The 24,710-nt window shown below is 47.8% G+C and overlaps 11 protein-coding genes across 11 annotated transcripts; 10 read left to right on the forward strand and 1 right to left on the reverse strand.

The window, feature by feature from the left end:
- Positions 1-18: 18 nt before the first annotated feature.
- BJ212DRAFT_1272261 (uncharacterized protein) lies at positions 19-738 on the forward strand (the record flags this gene model as incomplete). Its single annotated transcript, XM_041331009.1, has 5 exons — positions 19-235; positions 293-303; positions 378-498; positions 555-621; positions 675-738. Coding segments are annotated over 5 exons (480 nt in total), but the record flags the coding sequence as incomplete, so codon positions are not given.
- BJ212DRAFT_208218 (uncharacterized protein) lies at positions 629-2,442 on the forward strand. Its single transcript, XM_041342639.1, has 4 exons — positions 629-1,405; positions 1,457-1,883; positions 1,949-2,242; positions 2,300-2,442. Exons 1-3 carry the CDS (start codon positions 1,022-1,024, stop codon positions 1,993-1,995), a joined length of 858 nt encoding a protein of 285 aa, XP_041192855.1. The 5' UTR covers positions 629-1,021; the 3' UTR covers positions 1,996-2,242; positions 2,300-2,442.
- Positions 2,443-2,598: 156 nt separating this feature from the next.
- On the forward strand, positions 2,599-4,148 carry BJ212DRAFT_208249 (uncharacterized protein). The gene is made up of 5 exons (XM_041342640.1): positions 2,599-3,589; positions 3,655-3,665; positions 3,711-3,828; positions 3,882-3,948; positions 4,006-4,148. Exons 1-5 carry the CDS (start codon positions 2,833-2,835, stop codon positions 4,067-4,069), a joined length of 1,017 nt encoding a protein of 338 aa, XP_041192856.1. The 5' UTR covers positions 2,599-2,832; the 3' UTR covers positions 4,070-4,148.
- Positions 4,149-7,547: 3,399 nt separating this feature from the next.
- BJ212DRAFT_1213210 (uncharacterized protein) lies at positions 7,548-7,745 on the forward strand (the record flags this gene model as incomplete). The annotated part of the gene is made up of 1 exon (XM_041329265.1): positions 7,548-7,745. A coding segment is annotated over one exon (198 nt), but the record flags the coding sequence as incomplete, so codon positions are not given.
- Positions 7,746-9,042: 1,297 nt separating this feature from the next.
- BJ212DRAFT_1356152 (uncharacterized protein) lies at positions 9,043-11,359 on the forward strand. Its single transcript, XM_041335694.1, has 9 exons — positions 9,043-9,063; positions 9,110-9,538; positions 9,635-9,783; positions 10,055-10,351; positions 10,575-10,845; positions 10,905-10,915; positions 10,965-11,085; positions 11,153-11,219; positions 11,276-11,359. Exons 2-9 carry the CDS (start codon positions 9,142-9,144, stop codon positions 11,343-11,345), a joined length of 1,383 nt encoding a protein of 460 aa, XP_041192858.1. The 5' UTR covers positions 9,043-9,063; positions 9,110-9,141; the 3' UTR covers positions 11,346-11,359.
- Positions 11,360-12,182: 823 nt separating this feature from the next.
- Positions 12,183-13,353, forward strand: BJ212DRAFT_208632 (uncharacterized protein). The gene is made up of 5 exons (XM_041342643.1): positions 12,183-12,259; positions 12,319-12,420; positions 12,485-12,578; positions 12,662-13,300; position 13,353. Coding segments are annotated over exons 2-4 (576 nt in total). The 5' UTR covers positions 12,183-12,259; positions 12,319-12,418; the 3' UTR covers positions 13,142-13,300; position 13,353.
- A 16-nt stretch (positions 13,354-13,369) lies between these two features.
- On the forward strand, positions 13,370-14,412 carry BJ212DRAFT_208369 (uncharacterized protein). The gene is made up of 6 exons (XM_041342641.1): positions 13,370-13,384; positions 13,440-13,710; positions 13,770-13,780; positions 13,830-13,950; positions 14,018-14,084; positions 14,142-14,412. Exons 2-6 carry the CDS (start codon positions 13,569-13,571, stop codon positions 14,209-14,211), a joined length of 411 nt encoding a protein of 136 aa, XP_041192860.1. The 5' UTR covers positions 13,370-13,384; positions 13,440-13,568; the 3' UTR covers positions 14,212-14,412.
- BJ212DRAFT_208452 (uncharacterized protein) lies at positions 14,413-15,482 on the forward strand. Its single transcript, XM_041342642.1, has 3 exons — positions 14,413-14,747; positions 14,797-15,059; positions 15,126-15,482. Exons 1-3 carry the CDS (start codon positions 14,567-14,569, stop codon positions 15,270-15,272), a joined length of 591 nt encoding a protein of 196 aa, XP_041192861.1. The 5' UTR covers positions 14,413-14,566; the 3' UTR covers positions 15,273-15,482.
- Positions 15,483-17,493: 2,011 nt separating this feature from the next.
- BJ212DRAFT_1356179 (uncharacterized protein) lies at positions 17,494-19,146 on the forward strand. The gene is made up of 2 exons (XM_041335695.1): positions 17,494-18,761; positions 18,826-19,146. Exon 1 carries the CDS (start codon positions 17,849-17,851, stop codon positions 18,725-18,727), a length of 879 nt encoding a protein of 292 aa, XP_041192862.1. The 5' UTR covers positions 17,494-17,848; the 3' UTR covers positions 18,728-18,761; positions 18,826-19,146.
- A 13-nt stretch (positions 19,147-19,159) lies between these two features.
- BJ212DRAFT_1356182 (fungal-specific transcription factor domain-containing protein) lies at positions 19,160-23,547 on the reverse strand. The gene is made up of 12 exons (XM_041335696.1): positions 23,001-23,547; positions 22,912-22,944; positions 22,799-22,853; positions 22,319-22,606; positions 22,024-22,260; positions 21,593-21,973; positions 21,222-21,448; positions 21,014-21,173; positions 20,841-20,955; positions 20,330-20,789; positions 19,632-20,282; positions 19,160-19,577 (listed from the first exon to the last, which is right to left on the reverse strand). Exons 1-12 carry the CDS (start codon positions 23,279-23,281, stop codon positions 19,430-19,432), a joined length of 3,036 nt encoding a protein of 1,011 aa, XP_041192863.1. The 5' UTR covers positions 23,282-23,547; the 3' UTR covers positions 19,160-19,429.
- A 755-nt stretch (positions 23,548-24,302) lies between these two features.
- BJ212DRAFT_1214780 (uncharacterized protein) lies at positions 24,303-24,545 on the forward strand (the record flags this gene model as incomplete). Its single annotated transcript, XM_041329287.1, has 1 exon — positions 24,303-24,545. A coding segment is annotated over one exon (243 nt), but the record flags the coding sequence as incomplete, so codon positions are not given.
- Between the last annotated feature and the right edge of the window lie 165 nt (positions 24,546-24,710).

Below are 24,710 nucleotides of genomic sequence, written 5' to 3' on the forward strand. Positions count from 1 at the left end.
TTAACAGTTCGTTTATAGGACCAGGACCAAGCCAACCAACAGAATGAACACTACACGTCCCTTCGCGCCAAAGCAAACCAGGAAGGAGACGCTATGGCTAAATGCTTCCAGCAAAGCCACGAGGCGTATTCTCGCCGTGAGGGTGCGCTAGCTAAGGAACTCTCAGAGAAGGGCAAAAAACACGAACGTACCATGGAAGCCCTGAACGCAGAGGCCAGTGCATGGATATTCAGAGGTATGCTGGGTTACCTTGTGTCAGTCTGGCTTGAAGTTTGACATTGGCATCGCACAGAGAACAATTCGGTTTGTTACATGCTAATGATCATTGAGCGCAGCCTTGGCTCTGCCGGTTTCTGATGCTTCTATAATACGAACAGGACTGCAAGCCAGGCGAATTGGATCTGCACGGACTGTACGTCAAGGAAGCCATACTATACTCCGATAAAGCTATCAAGGAGGCTCGACAGCGGGGGGATTCACAGATCCGCCTCATTGTTGGTACGTGATATAATGAGCTTTGACTATGGTACAGAACTCATACATCAAGGATACAGGCAAAGGCTTGCACTCCGATGGCCATGTCGCTAAAATCAAACCTGCCCTAGAGGACTTGATGAAACAGTATGTATGGCTTGTGGGTCCTCTCCGCATATTAGCTAAACTATTTGTCAAAGGCACAATCTTCCTGTTGAGGTGGATCCACAGAACGCAGGTGTTCTGATCGTGCAGCTCGCTTGATCATCCAGTGTGGTACCTTTTGTGAACCACTGAATTACCCGACGGATCTGATCCGATATACTGCGGTCGCAATACGCTAACACTCGCCTCCCATTCATATCTGTGATTCTGCGGAACAAAGACATGATATTGATGTATTGTATCTATTTCCATGTATACCACTTTGACATAGCCTCCGATGCTGTAAACATGAGGTTGACATGAGGCGGCGCTTTGACGGTCAGGGTTCCCACTAGTTCTTAGATCTCAACTATCACAACAGGTCCTTTGTTTCTGTCTCATCATGGACTCGAACACGTTATACATCGTTTGTGGGCTAACGGTCGTGGCTCTAGTAGCTTTGGGCTTTACCTTCATCGATGACTCCCCGCCACCGCAGCCACCATCCTTGGGTATATGTTCACCATCAGATTCACCCTATGTGCCTATTATCTCGCAGCAAGGGTCATACCACCAACCACTGCACCGCCAGCTCCCGCCACCGCGTCCAGCAATCCGATATCCCGGGGCCCCTTCAAGATATTCTACACTTCAAGCGCCTTCGAGTTCGCAGCCTTCGCCGTATCAGCCTCATCGCCTGCCGAGCGCAAAATACGCCCCACTAGCCACCACTCCCCTTTTATCTCGTGATGCTTCGGTGCCCAAGCCCATCTGTTACACCCCTCAGGTTTGTCCTAGCATATTGTATTCGCTGTTTGCTCACCTCTTCGACACGTAGCAGCCAAGTCGTCCTGCTACAAGAGCACCACTGGTACCTGTAGTGCCCATAGCGATTGACCGTCCTGCTGCAAGAGCGCCCCAGGTACCTGTAGTGCCCGTAGTGATTGACCCCCGTGAACGTCCTGTTGCAAGAGCGCCCCACATACCTGTAGCGCCTGTAGTGATTGACTCCCATGAGCGTCCTACTACAAGAGCGCTAGAGGTACCTGTAGCGCGTGTAGTAATTGACCCTCATGAAGACCCCAGGTCTCTTCGTCTCAAGGCTGTACGGGAGGGAGATCAGATGGGGAAATGCTTCAAGGAGAGGAGCGAAGCGAAAGCTAGGAATGAACAACAGCGCGCTAAAGAGCTCAACAAGAGGGGTGAGGTACACAGGGAAAACATGATGCTGCTCAACAAAGAAGCCAGCGCGAAGATATTCCAAGGTACGAAATAAATTAAAGGAATGTGCAAGATTTGGGAAGCTTACTCTGAAACCTACCTCGTACAGAGAATAATCAAGTTTGTTGTGTTCCTTTCAAGGGTAGCGCTATCTGACCTTTTCAGAACCGCAGAAATGAAGTCGATCTCCACGGACTCTACGTCTCGGAAGCCTTGTCCTATTTCGACATCTCTGTTCAAGGAGCTCGAGACCGTGATGAATCGTCACTTTGTGTGATCGTAGGTAAGACATAATGATACCTTTCAGTTTGGTTCAGCGACGGTGAAACTTCTCAGGAAAGGGAAATCACTCCGATAACAACATCCCGAAAATCAAACCTGCAATCCAGGCTCGCGGTAAAAGGTACGCACATCGCAGTACGTGTCTTTGTAGGTTTTTCTCATCATGGATGTCGTGTAGTTTGGGATTGTCGATTGAAGTGGACCCTCGCAATGATGGCTGCCTCATTGTGAGTTTGAAGTGAACCCACTAAATGCCGGTTTTTGGCTTGTGATGTCCATGTGTCTTGCAACTCGTGTAAAGTACCTGCTTGCTCTGTGCTGATGCAAATGCCCTCCTCTTTATGTACTAAAGTGTGTACGATACTGTACTTATTCAAGTATTCGATATCAATTAATGCCACCGTGTAGTTGAAGTTCACCATTAATTTACCAGTGTAAACATGTACATACTCTGGTACTTTGAGCGGACTCGAAGCACGACGCTGGTTGGCCAGCACACACTATGGGTTAACCGATTTTCATGTATACCACTGTGACATAACTTCTGATGGGCGTGGGATGGCGCCCTGGTCAGGGTTCTCCCTTGATTCCTGCATATGAAATGTTATTTTCATCATGGAATATAGATATGGGCGTAGCGCTCGTTGTGCTACTCGAGTCTCACAGTACTATCGATAAGGCCCTTGATTCGTCTCCATCGGCCACTGCATCATGCAGATGTTCATCCCCACTGTATTATCGGCCCTCGAGACCCTATTGAAGGGCCCAACTCGGTTACTATGGAAAGTAATCTCTATATTTTTTGGCAGCGGAAAGTCCCCGCCGCCACCGCCGATACCATCCTTGGCTTTATGTTCGCTATCTGATTCACCATACGAATGTGCTCACTCGCAGCATCAAAGATCATGTGAATGCACCCACTCGCAGCAGCAAAGATTAACTTACCACCTGTACCCGCCACCGCGTCCAGCAGCCAAATACTCTCAATCCCCTTCCGCCCATCAACCACCTTCGCGGCACACACCCTATCAGCCTCGACCAAGCGTACGATTACCTGCTGTCAGAGTGCCGCAGGTACCTGCAGTGATTGAACCCCGTGAACGTCCTACTGCAAGAGCGCCACAGGTATCTGTAGTACCCGTAGTGAATGACCCCCATGAACGTCGTGCTGCAAGAGCGCCACAGGTACCTGTAGCGCCCATAGTGATTGACCCACATGAGCGTCCTGCTACCAGAGCGCCGGAGGTATCTGTAGCGCGTGTAGTAATTGACCCCTACGAAGACCATAAGTCCCTTCGTTCCAAGGCCATACAGGAGGGAGATCATATGAGGAAATGCTTCAAGGAGAGGGACGAAGCGAAAGCTAGGAATGAGCGACAGCGCGCTAAAGAGCTTACCCAGAGGGGAAAGGCACACGAGGTAAACATGATACTCCTCAACAAGGAAGCCAGCGCGAAGATATTCCAAGGTACGAAATCAATTAAAGGAACGTGCAGGATTCAGGAAGCTTACTGGGACCCCTGCCTTGTACAGAGAATAACCAAGTTTGTTGTGTTCTTTTCTAGGTAGCACTATCTGACCTTTCTCAGAACCGCAGAAATGAAGTCGACCTCCACGGACTCCACGTCCCGGAAGCCCTATCCTATTTCGATATCTCTGTTCAAAAAGCTCGGGACCTTGAAGAATCGTCACTTTGTGTGATCGTAGGTAAGACATAATGATACCTTTCAGCTTTGCTCAGCAACAGTGAAACTTCTCAGGAAAGGGAAATCACTCCGATAACAACGCCCCGAAAATCAAACCTGCAATCCAGGCTCGTGGGGAAAGGTACGCACGTCGCAGTACGTGTCTTTGTAGGTTTTTCTCATCACGGATGTCGTGTAGTTTGGGATTGTCGATTGAAGTGGACCCTCGCAATGATGGCCGCCTTATTGTGAGTTTTAGGTAAACCCACTGAATGCCAATTTTCTCGTGATGTCCATGTGCCTTGCAACTTGCACGTGTAAAGTAAATTATTGCTTAAATGTCCTCCAAGTCGTGTATGGCCACGTGCGTGTCGCTTCTCATCACATTTCCATGTCTAGTACTGGCTCCGGGATATATTATCATGACAGTGTACCGGGTATGCGAGATGGTAAAGAACTACTAGACCCACCGATATACTTCTGTAAATTACCTTGGAGATGGTGCCTCCAGTTGTCCTTCAAAATATTATTACAGTGTTCAACCGGTCCCTGCAATGCCGCCACTCGTTGAAACAGTTGGTGTTTCTCGCTCAATCTTACACAAAATTCCTTCAAATTTGATTCTTTAATATACTTTGAGAGGCCCTCTTTCAGAATCAAAAGTGACCCAGGCAAAAAAATTGTGATATGCACAGGAAATGGCAATATAACTATGTTTGCCTGTTACTTGAAAAATTTCAAGGGCTCCCATGGACACATTGGCTGCTTGTTTGACCCGTCTTTGCACCTGGAAAGCTCAAACAAGTCCCCACATGCAATTCTGGAATAAGGTTGACTGCAGTGAACACTGTGAAGGGTACCATGGTCCATTCCACATGTTAACAATGAGGCATTGTGCCAAGTAGTAAGACAATTCACATCACTCAAATCCTGCAACTATGACTACTCAAATTTCGCCATCACAATGGTTGGACAGCTGAAATCACTCACTAAACAAGTACAGATCTCCAGAGAAGAGAAGGACAAATTGATGGCTCATGCTGTTGTCGAGTATCAAGCTGAGCTTGACAAGCAGCCATGTCAAAAGAAATGAGGACTCTGACAAGTTTGTATCGACATTCAGAAGACACATCTCAAGGAAACAGGGCAAGTGATCACACTTAGCCATGTTACTCTCAGCTGTCTTGCTAAAGGAGGCATCAATCTCAGCAAGTTTAACAGCTCAACAAAGAGATGGTTGACAGAAGGCAAAGAAGAAACTGTCATTGACTACATACAACAAATGGCTATGAGAGGTTTTCCTTTGAACCACAAGAGGCTCAAAGAACATGTTGATGAAATTTGTCAAGCATGGCTCAGTACAGCTTTCCCTGAAACTGGAGTGGGGAGAAATTGGACTCATTGCTTCATTGAGAGGCATTCCAACCACTTGCATGGATATCGAGCACACACTCTTGATTGTGCCTGTGGTCATGGAGTTAACCCTACCACAAACAAGGCATGGTATGAGCTGCTCAGTGCAACCTTGCAGACTGGTGACAACAGGCAGCCTATTGCTCCCAAGTGCATCTGGGGTGTCGACAAAACAGGATTCCAGCCAAACAGTGGGTCCTTGCAGGAGAAAGTCTTTGGTACTACAGGAAACAAAGTACAATATCAGCAGTGAAGTGGAAACCGAGAAAATATCACTGTGATTGTGACTATTGGAGCCAATGGAACTTCATTACCCCCTGCTGTCATTTTCAAGGGGAAGGCATACCAGTCCAAGTGGGGCGAGAATAATCCACTTAATGCTTCATAAGCATAAGTAGATGGTCCTAATCATAACCTGCTAATTTTTAAGTTAGACTCAGCTACTCGAAGAAGGGTTGGACAGATGGTGAAATTGGGGCAGAATGGATCAAGCAATTTGACAAGCAAACATGCCACAAAGCAAATGGTCATGCACAGCTCTTACTCATTGATGGCCACAATTCACACTATACTCATGCCTTTCTTGAGTATGCACAACAACACAAGATCCACATATTGTGTTACCCAGCCCACACAACTCACATCTATCAAGGTTTGGATGTGGCTGTGTTCGGTGTTCTCAAAAAGTGCTGGGCTGAAGAATGTGATCAATGGGAGAGAGAAAAGGGTGAACAAGTAACTAAGAAGAACTTCCTTGAAATTTACGGAGCAGCACATGTTCGTGCTCTAACACGTCAAACCATTCAGGCTGCATTCTGTCATATCCACATATCCAGATCTCAGATCTGACCCTTATCTCTTCTCAGATCCACATCTTATCTCCGATCCTATCTGCATCTTATCTCCCTCCAACATCTCATCATTCAACCTGTCCACTCATCTGGTCCAGTCCACAACTCATCCAAATCCACAACCAGTGCTTGTCCCCTTTCAGTAACCCCCTAACTCTGGTATTTCAGTTATCTGTATATCCATCCTGCTCCCTTATCCGCTACCTATGTTTCATTTCCGTTTCATGATTTGTGATCCATTTCTACTTACCAATAGACTATCCACATGCTTCATACATAGCCTTGGACTCTGCTGATTGATCATTCCATTAGATACCTATAGTATATAACCTCCTGTAACTTTCTGTAGTACCTCAGTTCGAATATCATCTTAGTTCTGCTCATTCCTGTCCTCTGGACTTGAGTACCTCTACTCTTGTCACCCTCTGAGACTTAGGATTGATTCCTATAGTCTATCCGTATCCGCCTCTGTCCCCAACAGTCCATTACCATTAGTTTCTAGTCTGGACTCATCCGGATTAGCCCTACGATACTCATCCCTCATCTGGAAGTCATCCAGATCCATTACGCTACTCGTCTGACCTTCCAGACGCACTAGTCTTGCCTTCCTGAAATAAGGGGCAATACTCAGGTAAGGGGCACAGTGCACAAGCTGAGGCCGAAGCCCTTCAGATCTAATTACCCTTTGAGTACGACCTTAACACATTCCAAAAGACAGGAGTTTGGCCATATAATCCTACCGTCATCACAGGGGACATGTTAGCACCAAGTATTGAGACTTTGAAGCATGGAAACCTACCCCTCAGTTTTCCCTCACCTCTCCGTGCCATCACACAGCTCTTCCAGGAAGAGCTCAATGAATATGGTACTAACAGTAGCCTCCTTTCTATTGCTGAGGAAGAAGAAGCACCTCTTAGTACCAATCATGATGATAACAAGAACCCCTTTCATGCCAACTCACTCAATCATTCTACCCATGAAACACTCCATGGCATGGGAATAAGAAGTTCCACCATCCACAATGCTATCTCAAACCTGGAAAACACCTCTGCAAGGTTCCTCATCTCATCTTCACCTATTAAATCAGTTCTGCAGCCTTCAAAACCCATCACAAGTATGATCTCACCAATCAAAAAGTCTCAGCCAGTTGGTGCCACCTCATGAGCTTTCCCCACATCAATGAACAAGGAGCAGAAGCTCCAAAGGATGGTTGATGACTTGACTGCACAGGTGGCATGCTTGAAGGAATAAGTTGTCAGGCTGCAGGCAACAGTTATCTTGCAAAGATTGTACTGTGATTGAGTTTGGCAGCACCTAGAAACCCAGGTAAAAAAAACCGGAGAAAGATAATGTTAGGCTTAATGGTGACAGGATACCACAGCTACTCACAAGTGACAAATTTTTCAAAGAGGTGTTGTGACACCAAGCACAGCAGGAAGCAGAAGTTGCTGCCAAGGAACAGTGATGTCAGGCGTGAGAGAAGAGATCCCAGGAGATAGTTCAATGGGAAGAGGAAGAGAAGGCACAGAAAGAGAGGAACACCATGAGGAAGACTGAGTGGAAGAAGGAAGTAATCAAGTGGGAGGCAGAGCAAGACCTCGCCAAGCAAGAGAAACATTGGACACACTGGAAAAAGCCAGTGCTTGGTCCACTTGAAAAACCAGTACCAAAGCCAAAAAATTGGAGGCAGGATGACAACCCATGTGAAGCCAATGATGAAGAAGCCAACTGGCTGGATGTCAAGGGTGATTTTAGCAGCGATAACAATAGCGAGTGAAGAGTTGCTAACACGGAGCGTGATGTGACACCTGTGTGACAGCAGTGTTTCAAGGACTTGGGAATACCAAAAAAAAGACGTCCTCACCAATCCATGTTTAACTCACCCACTACTGCACTGATCTTAATTCTACTTCACATGTATATACTTTGGATGCTGTTAAAAACATTGTAGCTGACAATTTTTGTTGAATATATGTGTTCTTGGAAGAATGAGCATTTTTCAAATGTTGCGTTACAGGGACCGGTTGAAGACTGTATTTTGTCTTTGTTTTGTGTTATCGCTTTGAAATTTTTATGTAAGCAGCTGTTACCTTTGGCAGCTTGAGCGGACAAAGTAGGCAAACATGCGGCTGCTGGCCAGCACATACCATAATCCGAGTCAAACCTACTGCACACCGATGCCAGCAGCAAGTCCCATTCCTCACTAGTACTCGAGAGTGCAGAGTTTATATGGTTCTAGTAGGGTAATGAGGCCCATGCGCGCCACGACAGTGTGGTATGTCAGTGCTAGCTAACTTGAAAGAACTCAGAGAAGGGCAAGCGCGAATGCGAACGCATCATGGAAGCTACCGATGCTAGTGATGAGCGCTTGAGCTTGGATGGTTCTTGAAGCTTGAAACTTGAGGGCTCCTCCATGATACTTACTGATGCGAACAGGATGGTCAACCAGGCGAATTGGATTTGCACGGATTCTACGCCAAAGAAGCCATATCATACTCGGAGAAAACTATCGAGGAAGCTCTACAGTCGTTGTGGGGATTCGCAGATCCCCTTGATTGTTGGTACATAATATATGGGCACAGAATTCATTCAAATCAAGGATACAGACATTGCGGCAAAAGCTTACACTCAGATCAGAACTATGATCCGGGACCATCTCGCTAAAATCAAAGCGGCCCTATAGAGGACTTGATGAGACGGTACGTATACTTATGGCCTGTACTATATGCCTTCCCGCTTATTAGCTAAACTATTTGTCAAAGGCAGAATACTCTTCCGATGTGGGCCCACAAAACACAAGCGTCCTGATTCAATGTACTGCTGTGGGCTGCTTCTGATAAGAACATTGATGTGCGCGCGATTAATGACCATGTATCCATTTTCATGCATACTACTGGATAAGCCGTCCGCATGGGATGGTGCATTGATCAGCGTTCTCCCTTGATTCGTGCGTATTACGGTAATATTATTTTCATCTTGGAATATATGTACATGTGGGTGTAGCGCTCATTGTGCCACTCGAGTCTAACTATCGATAAGGCCTTTGATTCGTTTCCATCTCAGACTCCATCATGCAGATGTTCATCTCCTCTGTACTATCGGCCCTCGAGACCCTATTGAAGGGCCTAGCTTGGTTGCTACGGGAAGTAATCTTCATAATCTTTGGCAGGGGAGAGTCCCCGCCACCGCCACCGCATCCGTCGACCAAATACCCTTCCGCCCAAGGGTCAATTTATCATCTGTACCCACCACCGCCACCGCATCCATCGACCAAATACTCTCAATCCCCTTCTGCCCATCAATCATCTTCGCAGCAGCAAGGATCAACTTATCATCTGTACCCACCACCGCCACCGCATCCGTCGACCAAATACTCTCAATCCCCTTCCGCCCATCAATCACCTTTGCAGCAGCAAGGATCAACTTATCGTCTGTACCCGCCACCGCCATCGCATCCAGCGATCAGATGCTCTCAGTCCTCTTCTGCCCATCAATCACCTTCGCAGCAGCAAGGATCAGGTTATCATCTGTACCCGCCACCGCCACCGCATCCATCGACCAAATACTCTCAATACTTTTCCGCCCATCTTCCACAATACATACCCTATAGGCCTTATCGCCAACAGAGCGTACAATTCCCTGCACAGCTCACACCCCCCGTATCTCCTGATGTGGCTCCAGTGACTGAGCCTCTCCGAAGTTACATCCCTCAGGTCTGTCTTAGCAATATCCATCTGGCAGTGCTGTCTACTTACCTCTCCGAAATGCCCACAACCTCCTTCTGCCCATCAATCTCCTTCGCAGGACACACCCTTTCAGCTTTATCGCCAACAAAGCATACATTTTCCTGCGCAACCCACACCCCCCGTATCTCTTGATATTGCTGCGGTGACCGAGCCTATCCGAAGTGACACCCCCCAGGCCTGTCTACTTACCTCTTCAAAATACTCACAACCTCCTTCCGCCCATCAATCTCCTCCACAGGACACGCCCTTTCAGCCTTATCGCCAACAGAGCATACAATTTCCTGCACAACCCACACTCCCCGTATCTCTTGATGTTACTGCGGTGACCGAGCCTATCCGAAGTGACACCCCCCAGGCCTGTCTACTTACCTCTTCAAAATACTCACAACCTCCTTCCGCCCATCGATCTCCTTCACAGTACACACCCTTTCAGCCTTATTGCCAGCAAAGCGTACAATTTCCTGCACAACTCTCGCCTCCCGTATCTCCTGATGTTGCTCTGGTGATCGAGCCTGTCCAAAGTGACACCCCCCAGGTCTGTCTTAGCAGTATCCATCTGACAGTGCTGTCTACTTATCTCTTCAAAATACTCATTAATCAGCCTTATTGCCAACAGAGCGTACAATTTCCTGCGCAACTCTCACCCCCCGTATCTCCTGATGTTGCTGCGGTGACCGAGCCTGTCCAAAGTGACATCCCCCAGGTCTGTCTCAGCATGATCCATCTGGCAGTGCTGTCTACTCACCTCTCCGACACAGCAATCACGTCGTTTTTCTGGACCCGAATTGGTTACAAGAGCACCAGAGGTTGTTGTGACGCCCATTGTGATTGACCCCTACGAAGATCCCGGTTCCCTTCGTCTCAAAGCTAGAAGTGAAGGGAGTCGCATGGAGGAATGTTTCAAGCAGAGCCGCGAAGCGTTCGCTCGTAACGAGCGAGCGCTCGCTAAACAGCTTTCCCTGAGGGGTGAGGCGTACAAAGCCAACATGGTGCGCTTAGATAAGGAAGCCAGTACAAAGATATTTCAAGGTATGAGACTGATCGATGGAGTGTGCAAGATTCGCCAACTTATCTCCAGCTTCATCTAGAGCATAATCAAGTTTGTTGTTGTTGTTATAAAGCATGCCGCTGTCCGACGCTTTTCCCAGAGACACAGGTCGAACACGATTGATCTCCATGGTCTCTTTGTCTCAGAAGCCAAGGTGTACTTCGACGACGCTGTTCAAGAGGTTCGGGACCGTGGAGAATCGTTACTTCGTGTGATTGTAGGTAAGACATCATCCATAGCACGCTCAACTCCAGAAACAAGTTTCTCATTGATTGCAAAACTGCTCAGGAAGGGGAAATCATTCCGAAAATAACATCGCCAGGATCAAACCTGCAATCCAAGAATATGGGCAAAGGTATGTACATCGCGAATGTACCCCACAAGTTGGTTTTCATCCTAGATGTCGTGCAGTTTGGGTCTGGGCATTGAAGTGGATCCTCTCAATAATGGCTGCCTTGTTGTGAGTCTTGATCCCAGCTAACTTTAACGGCAATTTTTTGCGATCCCTATGTACCCACACGCGTACGTGCTTTTTGTGTGTTACCATTCCCCTTCCATACTCGAGTGTGTACGATACTATAAGAAGTGTTTTGGTGTAGTGTATAACGATGTAGTGAGGTGCAGGTAGTCTGACCAGTCTGAAAGCTTCAATAATTACTGATTCGACCGGATCGGAACGGGACTAGGAGAGAGGTTCGACCACGGCTTGTACCCACCGATATATAAATTACCTCGGAACTAGTGGTGCGTGTCCTCTGAATCCTGATCAGGTTATCCTATTGTTTTGTTTTTATTTTGTGTTATGGCTATGAAAATCTTATGTAAGCAGCAGTTACCTGGCCAGTACAATGCACATGCCGTAATCCGAGTCAAACCTACCAGTGCACAACCATGTCGGCAGCGAGTCCCATTCCTCACTAGTACTATTCTTGAGTGCACATGCTCCTTACCCCGCTTGCACAAGTATGGAGTCTATATGCTTCCGAGCAGAGCAACAGGGCCCATTCGTGCCGTAACGGTACGCTAGCTAGCTTGAAGGAACTCAGGGTTGAAGGGCAAGCAGCATGAACGCACCATGAAGGACTTCTGATTTTTGAGAGTTGAGGGCTCCCTCCATGATATTTACTAATGCGAACAGAATGGTCAACCAGGTAAATTGGATCTGCACGGACTCTACGCCAAAGAGGCTATATAATACTCGGATAAAACTATCAAGGAGGCTCTGCAGTCATTGTGGGGATTCACAGACCGGCTTGATTGTTGGTACGTGATATATAAGTATGTCACAGAATTCATACTAATCAAGGATACAGGCATTGTAGCAAAGGCTTATACTCGCATCAGAATTATGATCTGTGTCCATTTCGCTAAAATCAAAGAGGACTTGATGAGACGGTACGTATACTTATGGCTTGTATACCTTTCCGCTTATTAGCTAAACCATTAGTCAAAAGGAACAATATTCTTCCGATGTGGGTCCACAGAACGCAGGCATTCTGATTCAATGTACTGTGGACACATCTAGCTACGCGCTCGCCCTTGATCAGAATATCGATGTGTGTGCGATCAATGATCATGTGTCCATTTTCATGCATACCGCCGTGACATAACTTCTGATAGGCTGTCCGCATGGGATGACGCTTTGGTCAGCCTGATCAAGGGTTCTCCTTTGATTCGTGTATATGTAATGTTACCTTCATCGTGGAATATAGATGTGGGCGTAGCGCTCATTGTGCTACTCGAGTCTAATTATTGATAAGGCCTTTGATTCGTCTCCACCCCCACTGCATCGTGCAGATGTCCATCTCCTCTGTACTATCAATCCTCGAGGCCCTATTGAAGGGCCCAGTTTGGATGCTACGGAAAGTATTCTCCATATTCTTTGGCAGGAAAGAGTCCCCGCCACTGCCGACACAATCCGTGGCTTTATGTTCACTATCTGATTCACCATACGACTTGCAGCCGCAAAGATCAACTTACCCGCCACCGCGCCCAGCAGCAGAATACTCTCAATCCCCTCCCGCTCATCAATCACCTTCGCAGCAGCAAAGGTCTACTTACCCTCCACTACGTCCAGCGGCCGAACACTCAATCCCATTCCGCCCATCAATCACCTTTGCAGCAGCAAAGATCAACTTACCCACTACTACGCCCAGTGGCCGAACATTACCAATCCCTTTCCGCCCATCAATCACCTTCGCAGTACACACACCCTCAGCCTTATCGCCAACCGAGTATACGAATCCCTGCACATCGCACGCCCCCCGTATCTCCTGATGTTGCTCCGGTGACTGAACCTGTCCGAAGTCATATCCCTCAGGTTTGTCTTAGTATGATCCATCTGCCAGTGCTATTTACTCACCTCTTCGAAATACTCTCAATCCCTATCAATTACCTTTGCAGTACACACCCTCTCAGCCTCATCGCCAACAGAACGTACGAATCTTTGCAGAACCCACGCCCCCCGTATCTTCTAATGTTGCTCCAGTGACCGAGCCTGTCCGAAGTCACATCCCTCAGGTCTGTCTTAGCATGATCCATCTGCCAGTGCCGTCTATTCACTTCTTTGACACAGCGATCACGCCGTTCTTCTGGACCCGAATTAGCTCCAAGAGCACCGGAGGTTGTTGCGACGCCGATTGTGATAAACCCCCACGAAGACGCCGGTTCTCTTCGTCTCAGAGCCAGAAATGAAGGGAGTCTCATGGAAGAACATTTCAAGCAGAGCCAAGAAGCGTTCGCTCGTGACGAGCGAGCGCTCGCTAAACAGCTTTCCCTGAAGGGTCAGGAGCACAAAGCCAACATGGTGCGCTTAGATAAGGTAGCCAGCACGAAGATATTTCAAGGTATGAGACTGATCGACGGAGTGTGCAGGATTTGCCAACTTACCTCCAGCCTCATCTAGAGAATAATCAAGTTTGTTATTGTTCTTATGAAGCACGCCACTGTCCGACGCTTTTCCCAGGGACTCATGCCCGACACAGTTGATCTTCATGGACTCTTTGTCCCAGAAGCCAAGATATACTTCGGCAACGCTGTTCGGGGGGCTCGGGACTGTGGAGAATTGTCACTTCATGTGATCGTAGGTAAGACATTATCCATCGCACACTCAACTTCAGAAACAGGTTTCTCATTGATTGCAAAACTGCTCAGGAAGGGGAAATCACTCCGAAAATAACATCGCCAGGATCAAACCTGCAATCCAAGAATATGGGCGAAGGTGTGTACATCGCGAATGTACCCCCGTAAGTTGGTTCTCATCGTAGATGTCATGCAGTTTGGGTCTGGACGTTGGAGTGGATCCTTTCAATAATGGTTGTCTTGTTGTGAGTCTTGATCCCAGCTAACTTGAACGGCAATTTTTTGCGATCCCTATGTACCCACACGCGTATGTGCCTTTTTGTGCGTTACCATTCCCCTTTTCATACTCGAGTGTGTACGATACTATAAGAAGTGTTTTGGTGTAGTGTATAATGATGTAGTGAGGTGCAAGCGCGGTAGTCTGAAAGTTTCAATTTACTGATCGACCGGATCGGAACGGGACTAGGAGAGAAGATTCAACCACGGCTTGTACAAAATAAATTGCTGTACGTACAAAAGAAAAGGAACCGCCAGGCTGTTGGTTCACTCCGGCTTAAGGCAAACACGCTGGCTGGCTGGCCAGCATCTCTCATCCAATCTTCCGACGCCTACTCCTTACTGATGCAGCGAGCGCCAATTTTTCGTTCTCGAGTGCACACCCTCTTTATTTCACTGCAAAGCTCTCGTTCGTACGCGTCCAAAAGTGTCAATCCCTATCCCTATCCAACACAAACAAACCCTCAGCCACACCAGATTTTCCATCTACCGCGAGGTGCAAACCAGGAGGATGTGAAACGGAGATGCACGTATCATCTTATACTACTGCCCTCGTACGACCTAACACAAAGCAGATTATGAACTTGTCCGAATTTACCACCCGGACTCAGCTGTCGCTCGTCATTATCCCCCCGAGGAATCGCAGGCACGATTTCAAGCTATTTCTAGAGCGTACGACATACTTCGAGGAAAAGCATCTCCTTCTGGCGAACCGGTCGAAACTACTCACAAAGTAGATCCGATACGATGGTCAGCTAGGGCGCGCCGTCCTCATTTCGACGATACAGCTAGTGACGAGCGGTGGAAAGAGAGAGTGATCATGGGCGCTGTGTTGCTGGTAGGTGTTCTTACAGTGGTTCTTACCCAGCCTGATTCACAACGACCCATCATCAATTTGTTCTAGACCCTGGCTGCATTTGTCGCACAGACTAGTTGGACTCGCCAGCAGGCTATCGCAGAAATGTCAAATCATAGACGGCCAACCCATCAAAGTAAAAAGTCGGGGAACGATGATGGCGCTCTTGCTGCTGCCAGATCAAAAGATGGATGACTAGAAGGCAGCCCTAAATGCAGCCAGAGAGGTCACGGTCTTTACGGCAGGCATTGACTATCGCACTATCCTCCGTTTCACCACTTCCCTGATCAATGACCATTGCCACGGTATACGACGAGTGCCTCCTGCGCACATGTACTTATTGGTTGTCGGCAGTCTATACGCCGTGCCCGGTTGTATGACTTCAATCAGTCTACCAACCCCATTCAAACGTACAAGGACAGGGCGGGGTAGTATATTTATTCCTTGGTGTCCACTATGTACGCCAGTCTTTTGATTAGGGTTGAGCAGATAGTCGGAGGCGATAGGAATGAGGACAAATCGCAGGTCGCATAGAGGTCCTCGGAAAGCAACACCGGACATATTCATTAGTGCAAGAGATAGAGGCCGTCCTGGGTATGTGAAGTTCTGACGAACACAAAGGTGACGGTTTCGTTGTTTTGGACATTGAGAAATTTGCAAGTGTATCACGGTTCACAACGCATGCTGCTGTGGGGAGCGGGGGTGACAGTGTGGCATACCCAATGTCATACCTACACTGTAGGTGGGAGAAAACTAGCAGCAGGCGACGACACCTCTAGAAGACATCTCAAGCCTTACGCGTCGATCGACCACAACTTGAACGTACCGGACTTTTTCTTTTTAACATGGGCTCTCAGATCTAAACGATGTAAGTCTTGAATTCATGTTACAATAGGTTTTTATGTCATTGATATTTATCACGACTATGTAGTTAACTTCCAGTTTATTACCATATTCTGTTGGTATTGCGTGCTCATCACCTTGATGCAACAACTGCACCAAGTAATTCCACTGCCTCGCAACAATATGCGGAATGCTCCCATATCAAGAACGACCCGTCCCTTTAGTACACTTCGCTACGCCGATTTTGTCTCTGCGGGATTCCGATTGTGGACGTCTTCGTAACACGAGGTCAAAGTGTGTGCTTTTCCGAGGATCATTATGCATTGCTTCTTCAAATGCCTGGAACGTAACGTACCATCAGCGGGAGAAGGCACTACCTCGCCTAATACTACTGTCTCAAATTCTTGTGCCACAAGCCACTAGCACGGACGTCCAATATTATCAGCGAAGCCACCCCGGCGACCTAGTTGGTCGGCAATTCTCGCCAGATGCCTTTCGCACTCGACACATAAATCCTCCGGTTCCTGCTTCCCCCCCCTCTAGGCATGGCTTTAACTTAGAATTATGAACCTTCATAGGTCCGGTTAAAGCATGAAAGCCTTGAATGATGAGGGAAAACGAGAATGCTCAAACAAGGTTCGCACAAATGTGCTGCCTCCTCAGTGAATCCCACTCCTTGATTATGCCATTCTAGACTTCTCAACTCATCAGCTTCAGATCTCAAGCTGCCATTACCCTACTTGTCAAGGTTTCTAGCACCCTAAAATTCGTCATGCGTTTGCATGTTCCTAATTTACCGGCAACTTCCATGGTACACAACCACAGTCATGACTACTGAGTCTGGCCCCTTACTGTCAGGCCCTGACTCCGGCTAAAAGCGAAAGATCTCATGATTTTATGGAGTCTCCAATAAAAGGCGATGTTAAGTTTGAAAGTCCACAGGGAGATTCTCAAGATATAACACAGGTGAGCGCAATGATTTACTTAGTTCGGAGTTGCGCACCTTCAGTGACCAATTTCGCTGCTTGCAGTGCTTAGCTGACTGATCAACAAAGTACCGATACAAATGAGACACGCTAATATTGTACCAAGGCAATTGTTAGATCACGTCGCTAAAATGAATATGCTAAGTAAGGTTTCAGCCAACGCAAGCGGCATTTCACGGGTCTCCATTTATCAACAAATTATATTTCTCATGTTATGTTTCGCAGGAGCAGTGTCATTTTAAATTTATATCCGTCTATAATTGCAATATTAGTGACGTAGCATGGGCTCCTGATCTCTTGTGAGCACCGGTGAATTCACTCATCTCTCACCGGTGATACATATGTAGTCCCGCCAGTAATATTAATCTTACCGGTCACTTGTGTCGTATGACAGCCAAGGAAAAACCCACTCAATGACAGTTTATTTCGCTAGTTTATTTTTTGAGCGTGCAGGACGAGCGATAAACTGTCGAGTATTACAGGCCCAACGTGTGTTCCTGTCGCGGAGGGAATACGAGCCGACGGTCCGATTTGCCGCCGAGAGACCTCATGGACCATGGTGCAGGTCTTTTCAACAATTCCGGGGTGCCAGATCATGCATGATAAGCTTCTGACCGTTAACGCGTTAACGTTCCAAATTGAGTACATTCAACTGATCTTCTGGTTGATCTACTAGTATAGTGCATGCTACTAGACCATAGAGCGACGCCGCATAATCTTTCTTTCGTGACCTTCCATCTCTTTCCGTAGATTTGACTGACTTTTGTGTAGGCGCCCATCGAGCTACGTCACAAGCATCAGTGGAGCAGGTGGAGCAACTCGAGAAACTGAAGAAGTAATGTGACGTTGTCGATATCGCGGTCCACAAGCATAAAGGTTCTTAGACGACCACCCTTGGATAAGACCAGCTTCCACATCATTAGGCCCTAGTCGCCAGTACGCATGGCATCGCCTTTTGCTACTCTCCCGCCTGAACTCCTGCTCCACGTCCTCTCACTAGCCTCTAGTCACCGCCCCACTGCTGTAGCATTATCGCTTGTCTCGCATTGGGTGCACAATCATGTCGAACGCAACCTTTACCACACAGTCTCCCTTTCATCCAGTCGCTCCCTCGTAGCGTTTATTGCTAGCCCCAACTCTAAACCGCATGCCTTTGCGCATAATCTAGTGAAGAGGTTGAGCATCACCGCACTAGGTCCAATCAGCAATATAGACGAGGTGCTGAAAAAGTGCACTGGTGTCACAAGTCTCGTTTGTGGTTTTTCTGGGCCTTCATACCTCCATTGCGCCCGGAGCTTAAAGCAGCCCGTCGCGCCACCAGAAATCACGACATTTCGCCTTCCTATTGCACCCCACGAACAATTCCTAATAGCTCTCGCTTGTCGAGATGGCATCGACATGTCCATCATCTCTCCTTCAGTCACCCATCTCAGAATCCAACTTACGCCTGCTACGACGTCCGAGAGCGTGGCTCGCCTTCGAGAACTATCTTATCTCACGCATCTAGCGATTACATATAGGCACGGTTTGCATGGAAATGCTAACTCCGTCAAGGAGATGATCAAACCTGTTTTGGAGGAAGGAAGACTGAAGATTCTCGTCATCTATGTCACGGGTGCAGGGAGCGAGGCACATCGCAAAGAGATCGAAGAGTGGCGTACTGATTCTGCCCTCGAGGTCATTGATAGTACCTCTGCTAGTAGTACACAGAAGTGCCTTGGATGCCGTCCCCATACCCTAATCATAGCGAAACGTGCCACAGCTGCTGTCCTCCCTCAATGGGAACAGGGGGTTAACATATGGGATGTCAGCTCCATATGATATTGTTCGTAGTGAGTTCATATCATTGCAATCTGTTAGTCCATCACGTACCAATGCTGGCATGAGTATTTTTAATGTAATAATGTTTGATACTGCAGACGCTTCCCCTAGGGTATCTCGTACTACGCAACCAATACGCAACCGACGTTATTCCCACCGCAGATCCACAAATTGCGCCTCTCGTTATAGTGAATACGAATTGGGATAAGCTAACGTATTTCGTCTTCCCGGCGTCTATTTGAACCTCTCACTGGGCCCAGGCCTCGGGAGTCAGGACCACCGAAAGCAGCCCCAGCGCTATTTTATTTCACATCAGCTGTTGTAGCTCGCGAGCGGGGAAGAGTCAATGTGAAGCCTGTGATCCATTCACTCGATGTACCTCAGAGTCTTGGGCCTGTACAGAAATACCTGCAACAGAGTCCATGTATCGTGCTTGTGATAAATATTCATGATTTACAATGAGCTGAAAGAAATCATAGTTGCTCTCTGGTTAGGCTGTGATATTCCTACAAACAAGGGATTGCACGCAAAAAATACGGTAAAATCTAAGAGATGTGATCTACAGTGAAAACTAAGACGGATGGTATGTAAACTAGAAGATAAATACATCGTCGACGGAGTCTCGACATCAAGCGTCATGGAATTGATCATGGAAAGTCGTTATATACATAAGGCACCGAAACTCTTATCTACCCATCGATCTTAATACTGCCCGGCATATGAGAAGATGTGCCCTTGCGAGTATTCACTCCCTTTGGGGTGCAGGGTGTTACTGGAACGAGGAGGAGGGCCGGCAATCGATGAACGAGGTCCATACGTTTGCTCCCACTCGGCTGCTGGCCACCCGAACCTACGGCGAAAAACGACTTGAGCGGGGTAAATGTCAACGAAATGAAAGGCAGACCTTGATTCTGAATGAGTGGTATGTGTGTGATGCGTAGCGCTGGCACGCATTTGGCCATTTCCACTATGCTGGGTATAATTATTGAACGGTGGACAGGCTCCAGATTCAAACTGCGGACGTGACACGGGGTGCTCGTTAGATGACAATCTTGTATCAGATCCGTGCACAAGGCTCGCAGGCATCATTATTCCAGAGTCGAGGCTAGTGACTGAGCCGTTCGGAGCTTCTAGAGAACGAATGGCAGGATGGTCGTATTTGTGAGAATGAGAAGACTGCAAGGACGAGGGACGAGTCTGCAGCTGATTGCTCCAAGATGTGGCCCCGCCGTGCGTTGGTCCATGGGACGCCCACAAGGGTAGCACCCCAGGAACTGGATGTCTGGTAAGGTGCGGAAAGTCGAACCACTGAGGACTGGCGTTTACGGGCTCGGCTAGTGGAACGTATGGGTATGTAGTGACCGGCGGCAGTGCAGAATGATACACTGATGAGGGATTGGGGCGATAATCCGGAGGATGGGTGTGATGTTCTGGTAGCGGTAACAACGTGCGTGCGCCGTCTTTGCCCCCATAGCTTTGGAGTGATAGATTACCTTTCTGACCACCGCTTCCAGAGCCGTTGAGGCCGTGTGGCATTGAAGCATTAAGGTCCTTTCTGGAGGAAACCTCGGTAACGGTCAAACAATAGATCGCGTCACGTACAGATACATCTCGGCATTTCTCCATCGCGGTTTCAGATGTTCAAGCACTTGTATGAAGAAGGAGACGTCATCAAGGAGCTCTGCCATCGCAACCGCAAATGTTGGCTTTACATCCTCCATTCCACCAGACTGGAGTTGTTCGCGCTCTTGCCATTTCAAGTCCCAAAAGTTCATGAGAAGAATCGCAGCACACATATGTGACCCACAGATGAGCGTGGGTATATTCGATATACCCCTTTGAATCTGCGCCCGCAGTATCTTCGCACAGGATTTTCCTGCGCTGACACAGACACCGATACAGGGGACTGGCATGTTTGCGTGTGGGGGAGCATTGGAAAGGGAGCGAAGTGAACCGGGCAAAAAAGGACGGTAAATGAGGATGTGGATGAGGTAGTAGGTGGTGTACAGCGTAACCGACTGGTTGGCGAATAATGGATCTTCTATGTGAGGTGACCATTGTACTGCAATCAAAGCGTGAGATGGATCGACGCTCGTAATTAATGATCACTAACAATGAGGAGGCACTGAGTCGACCCATTCAGTCATTGCGGCACTAAGGCGATTCAAAACTTCATGCCACCGCGGACGCGCGGCACTAACCAACAATTTGGACCTATCAAGGGCATACTACGCCAATAAAGGTTTAGTCGTTCGTAAAAGATACCAACGGGGTGGGAAAACGCACAATGGTCCTTAAAGCGTATGCCGAGATTTTAGTCAATTTTAGGTAGGAGTTGAACCCTGCTATTTTTGATGGCTTTCCCGGTGGTTGTTGGAATGCCTTCTCAGGATCGTTGGTTTCCCAGTATTCATCATCGACTTCCAGGGGAAGGTCGACATCGAAGCTGGATAAGCATGCGTCAGAAGGGTCACGTAAAAATCGTGTGACTTACTCTTCCTCTCCAGAACAACATGGTCGTCCAAGAGCAGCGCTTCCTATGCGGTCGTATAGCACGAGTACCCAAAATGCTCTTTTCCACAGTTCTTCCTCAACACTAGGCTTTGCTCCATAAATCTTCTTGCGGTGTGCGCCAACATCCTGAGCTTTGCGGAGGCCAATACTGATGAAGAGCCATCCCACTGGATGATAAGCAGTGCCGCGTAGAAACATGCCTAGCAACTATGGCAGTTAGTATATTTTTATGAATCACTCTTGTCTTCGTAAAGTTACTCACAGACATAGTCTGTACCTCAAAGAGGCCAGGGGGGTGAAACAAGCTGCGAGAATCACGATGAACATCTGCAGAGAATGAGATCCATGAACATAAATCGACGACGTTGCTGGCGTACCAACTGCTGCGCTGAAGTATTTCCATCCTGCTCTTTGCCACTTACAATCCTCACCGGATATCTCTGCCTCGGGTATGCCATACGTACCATCCAATACACGGGGATCGTCGGACCAGCGGCTGGCAACAGCAAATAGCGCCAAGCACAGACATCCAAACCACGGATCTGTTTCTTGAAGACCCTCCCGCCATTGGCGCTCAAATGTCGGTCGATGGAAAAGTGGACATTGAGGGTTGATATGGAGAAAGAATAAATTGATCAAACTGTCGGTCAAGTCAGGTGGGGGGAATTCCTTTATTAGCGAATGGGAGAGCGCCTCGAGCCTGTCTTGGAAGCTTTCGAAAGCAAATTCCCACTAGAACAAGCGATGAGCAATTTTGATGTCCGATGAGAATGAATGCTTACTGAAGGCGTGGTCCAGAATTCTGGCCGTCGTATCGGTGCAAAACTAGCAGAACTCGCCGATTCCGGCGAACTGCGACTAACCGATCCACTCTCGGCATCAGTCAAGCCTGAGTCTTGGGATATGCGGTTGATGTGTTCATCGCGAAGTTTTCGGGTCGGTTCGATGAGTTTGAAGCAGCTACTCTTGCCATGGAAGCGAACTTGATTATCCACCAATGGGCCATGTTCCTGGGCAGGCTCGAGCCCACGAATAGGTTAGACGCTTCATGCCCCGGGAAAGACTCAATTCGCCGACTTCTTCACTCTCCGAGGATGTGCACGCGTCCGATGATAAGTCTGTATCAGTGCGAGGGGTGCCCGCGGAACGCCGGCTCCTGACACTAACGCTAGATGAAGGCAAAAATTTGCCAACAGGGGGTCGACTAGTACCGACAGAAGGAGACCCACGAGGTCGCAAATGAGCAACTGGAGATGTCGATTTTTCATCTGGGGAAAGACGATATTGGGGTTCTGCATCATGTTTCCAAGAATCACGGACAACTGGTGAACCAAGTTCTTCCAAGAAGTCAGCCTCAGGGCGGAGCTATACAATAATCATCAGTCAGACAGGAGCAACAGAGAAGACAAGCCAGATAGCAGAATATAGACTGTAGTTTGCATCATTTCTCGGAGACATGTAATGGAGCGTGAAGGTCTGGTTGCATTAGATAACCTTGATACATTCTCGAGACACCCATCATGCCGGGCGGGATTAATAAACGTGAGATTTACGCACCCGCTTTAAAAGTGCTTCCATTCTTTCCAACCTGTCCTCAAGACCGGTAATATATCTGCACATGATCTCAGTTCTATTGGCATGATTAGTCAGAGAACGGGGGTAGCACATACGCCTTTGGAGGACCTCTAGGCTTTGAAGCCTCACTGTAAGAATCGTAATCGTTCAGCAACTTTCACTTGTATGATAATCTCGGACATACACATAAGTACAGGTCTTGCGATTCTGTACACAGTTGGTACAGATATTGTCAGGCATGCGTGGACCATCACATTTAGTCTTTCTACGGCGGCAGGCATCGCAAGCCCGCTCGATCTTTCGCTTTTTGTAGGCACCTTGGTCACTGGAGTACGATGGGGTCTGCTGCAGAGTGACCATAGACGTGCTGGCCATAGGCTGCTGGGATACCACATAAGGGTCACCAATATCTACGACATTGGACGAATAGACGTTTGAAGAGTAGTAGGGACGAGTAGGATGCATATGAAGAAGTGTGTGCGGATTCGCAAGGAAACGATGATCGAAAGGAGGGACAAGAGAGGAATGATTCAGGGAGATCCACGATAGCACTTTGAGGGAGCTAAAATAAAACGGTCACAGAGATACAATCAAACACTGGCCTGATGCTCGGTAACCTAGAATGAATATTGGTCACAGAAGGGAGTCTGTAATTCAAAGGTGTGAAAGTCAAGAAGAAAGGATCAAGACTGGAAAACATAATTCACGACAAACCAGGTTAAATATTTTGGTCAGCAAACGTTATTTCCCCCCTTGACATGCATTCGCTCTCACGTGCTGCTAGTCGGACTTTAAAACACCCGGTGCCGTAAGCAGCAAAGCTGATATTTTTACAAATCGTAATGATGCAAGCGCCAATCCCCTCCAAGTGTTTTTCCCCTCAGTATTCGTACCAGAATTACATAATTATGACTTCCTGTGCACCCGCCGGCAGTCTGCGCGATCGCTGATCGACCTCTTGTAAAAGGTTTTGCCGCCGGTAACGGGATCGCTGAATCACAAATTTCGAACACTAAAGGACATTGCTGGGATCTTCTTTTCGGGCTGCATCAAGGGTCATCTTCTTGAAAACTGTATCACTTTGTCCTTCGTTCAGGTCAGGTACGAACATCCAGGCTGTCGTCTAACCAGTGATCATCCAGACTTCGTACTAACAAAGTAACACGCTTAGAGCAACCTCATTACCACTGCATCCGTAGGGCCTAGGCGTTGTCATTGGTGGACGTAGAACTTTGTTGGTGAGCATTCCAAACGAACAATCAGTAACTAAGTATTTCCTGACGTGGCACCTGCCACAGCCCAGCTTGAGTTTGGTAAACTTTAAGAAACCCTTATGCCATCCCGCATATCTTTCCATCCCTTCCTTCGTTTCGGTTCACTGACCACTAAGTCAGCCCCGCAACAACGCCTGATCATTGGGACACGGGGAATGAGTTCATCCAACTTGAATAGACCATCACCTCCTCCCCTTCCACGCGAACTCCAACGGGAGTTCGAAGAGCTCCAGCGTAGTGCCCAAATGCCTCTCTCATCTCCCACCCTCTCCCACGGTGAGGCAGAGGCACAAATGTCGTTACACCCAGACGCTCGTAAACCGGTAACGCCTGAGTTTGACGGTGATGTCAACCCCAGAACGGGCGAACAAGGAGGTCCGAAGAGGGAACCCGTCGGGAAGTGGAGTGATGACGGCGGTGACTGGAGTTTCAAAGGGCGTGTCTCTGACTTCTAGTCAGACCACTTACGACTAGATTTACTCTATCTTGTTTTAAAACTAAAATCATGATAGCATCCTGTTGTGGTTGCTTTGACTTTACTACCTCGAAGCGCAGACAGTCTTGCTTAACGTTATAACCCAAGCCTATTCCTTCTGAAAATTTGATTGATGGGGACCAAG

Source organism: Suillus subaureus (genome assembly GCF_016647635.1).
Source record: "Suillus subaureus strain MN1 chromosome Unknown BJ212scaffold_17, whole genome shotgun sequence".
Lineage (NCBI taxonomy): Eukaryota > Fungi > Basidiomycota > Agaricomycetes > Boletales > Suillaceae > Suillus > Suillus subaureus.

Coding starts and splice junctions, on each gene's coding strand:
- BJ212DRAFT_208218 (XM_041342639.1), top strand. CDS start 1,022: ATGGACTCGAACACGTTATACATCGTTTGTGGGCTAACGGTCGTGGCT. Junction 1,406..1,456: donor CCATCTGTTACACCCCTCAG/GTTTGTCCTAGC, acceptor TTCGACACGTAG/CAGCCAAGTCGTCCTGCTAC. Junction 1,884..1,948: donor CAGCGCGAAGATATTCCAAG/GTACGAAATAAA, acceptor TACCTCGTACAG/AGAATAATCAAGTTTGTTGT.
- BJ212DRAFT_208249 (XM_041342640.1), top strand. CDS start 2,833: ATGCAGATGTTCATCCCCACTGTATTATCGGCCCTCGAGACCCTATTG. Junction 3,829..3,881: donor GTCACTTTGTGTGATCGTAG/GTAAGACATAAT, acceptor GAAACTTCTCAG/GAAAGGGAAATCACTCCGAT. Junction 3,949..4,005: donor ATCCAGGCTCGTGGGGAAAG/GTACGCACGTCG, acceptor GATGTCGTGTAG/TTTGGGATTGTCGATTGAAG.
- BJ212DRAFT_1356152 (XM_041335694.1), top strand. CDS start 9,142: ATGCAGATGTTCATCTCCTCTGTACTATCGGCCCTCGAGACCCTATTG. Junction 11,086..11,152: donor GTTACTTCGTGTGATTGTAG/GTAAGACATCAT, acceptor AAAACTGCTCAG/GAAGGGGAAATCATTCCGAA. Junction 11,220..11,275: donor ATCCAAGAATATGGGCAAAG/GTATGTACATCG, acceptor GATGTCGTGCAG/TTTGGGTCTGGGCATTGAAG.
- BJ212DRAFT_208632 (XM_041342643.1), top strand. Junction 12,579..12,661: donor CTTCATCGTGGAATATAGAT/GTGGGCGTAGCG, acceptor TGCATCGTGCAG/ATGTCCATCTCCTCTGTACT.
- BJ212DRAFT_208369 (XM_041342641.1), top strand. CDS start 13,569: ATGGAAGAACATTTCAAGCAGAGCCAAGAAGCGTTCGCTCGTGACGAG. Junction 13,951..14,017: donor GTCACTTCATGTGATCGTAG/GTAAGACATTAT, acceptor AAAACTGCTCAG/GAAGGGGAAATCACTCCGAA. Junction 14,085..14,141: donor ATCCAAGAATATGGGCGAAG/GTGTGTACATCG, acceptor GATGTCATGCAG/TTTGGGTCTGGACGTTGGAG.
- BJ212DRAFT_208452 (XM_041342642.1), top strand. CDS start 14,567: ATGCAGCGAGCGCCAATTTTTCGTTCTCGAGTGCACACCCTCTTTATT. Junction 14,748..14,796: donor GGAGGATGTGAAACGGAGAT/GCACGTATCATC, acceptor AACACAAAGCAG/ATTATGAACTTGTCCGAATT. Junction 15,060..15,125: donor TCATGGGCGCTGTGTTGCTG/GTAGGTGTTCTT, acceptor AATTTGTTCTAG/ACCCTGGCTGCATTTGTCGC.
- BJ212DRAFT_1356179 (XM_041335695.1), top strand. CDS start 17,849: ATGGCATCGCCTTTTGCTACTCTCCCGCCTGAACTCCTGCTCCACGTC.
- BJ212DRAFT_1356182 (XM_041335696.1), bottom strand. CDS start 23,281: ATGCATCCTACTCGTCCCTACTACTCTTCAAACGTCTATTCGTCCAAT. Junction 22,854..22,911: donor CCTAGAGGTCCTCCAAAGGC/GTATGTGCTACC, acceptor GATCATGTGCAG/ATATATTACCGGTCTTGAGG. Junction 21,449..21,592: donor CAGCAACGTCGTCGATTTAT/GTTCATGGATCT, acceptor TAACTGCCATAG/TTGCTAGGCATGTTTCTACG.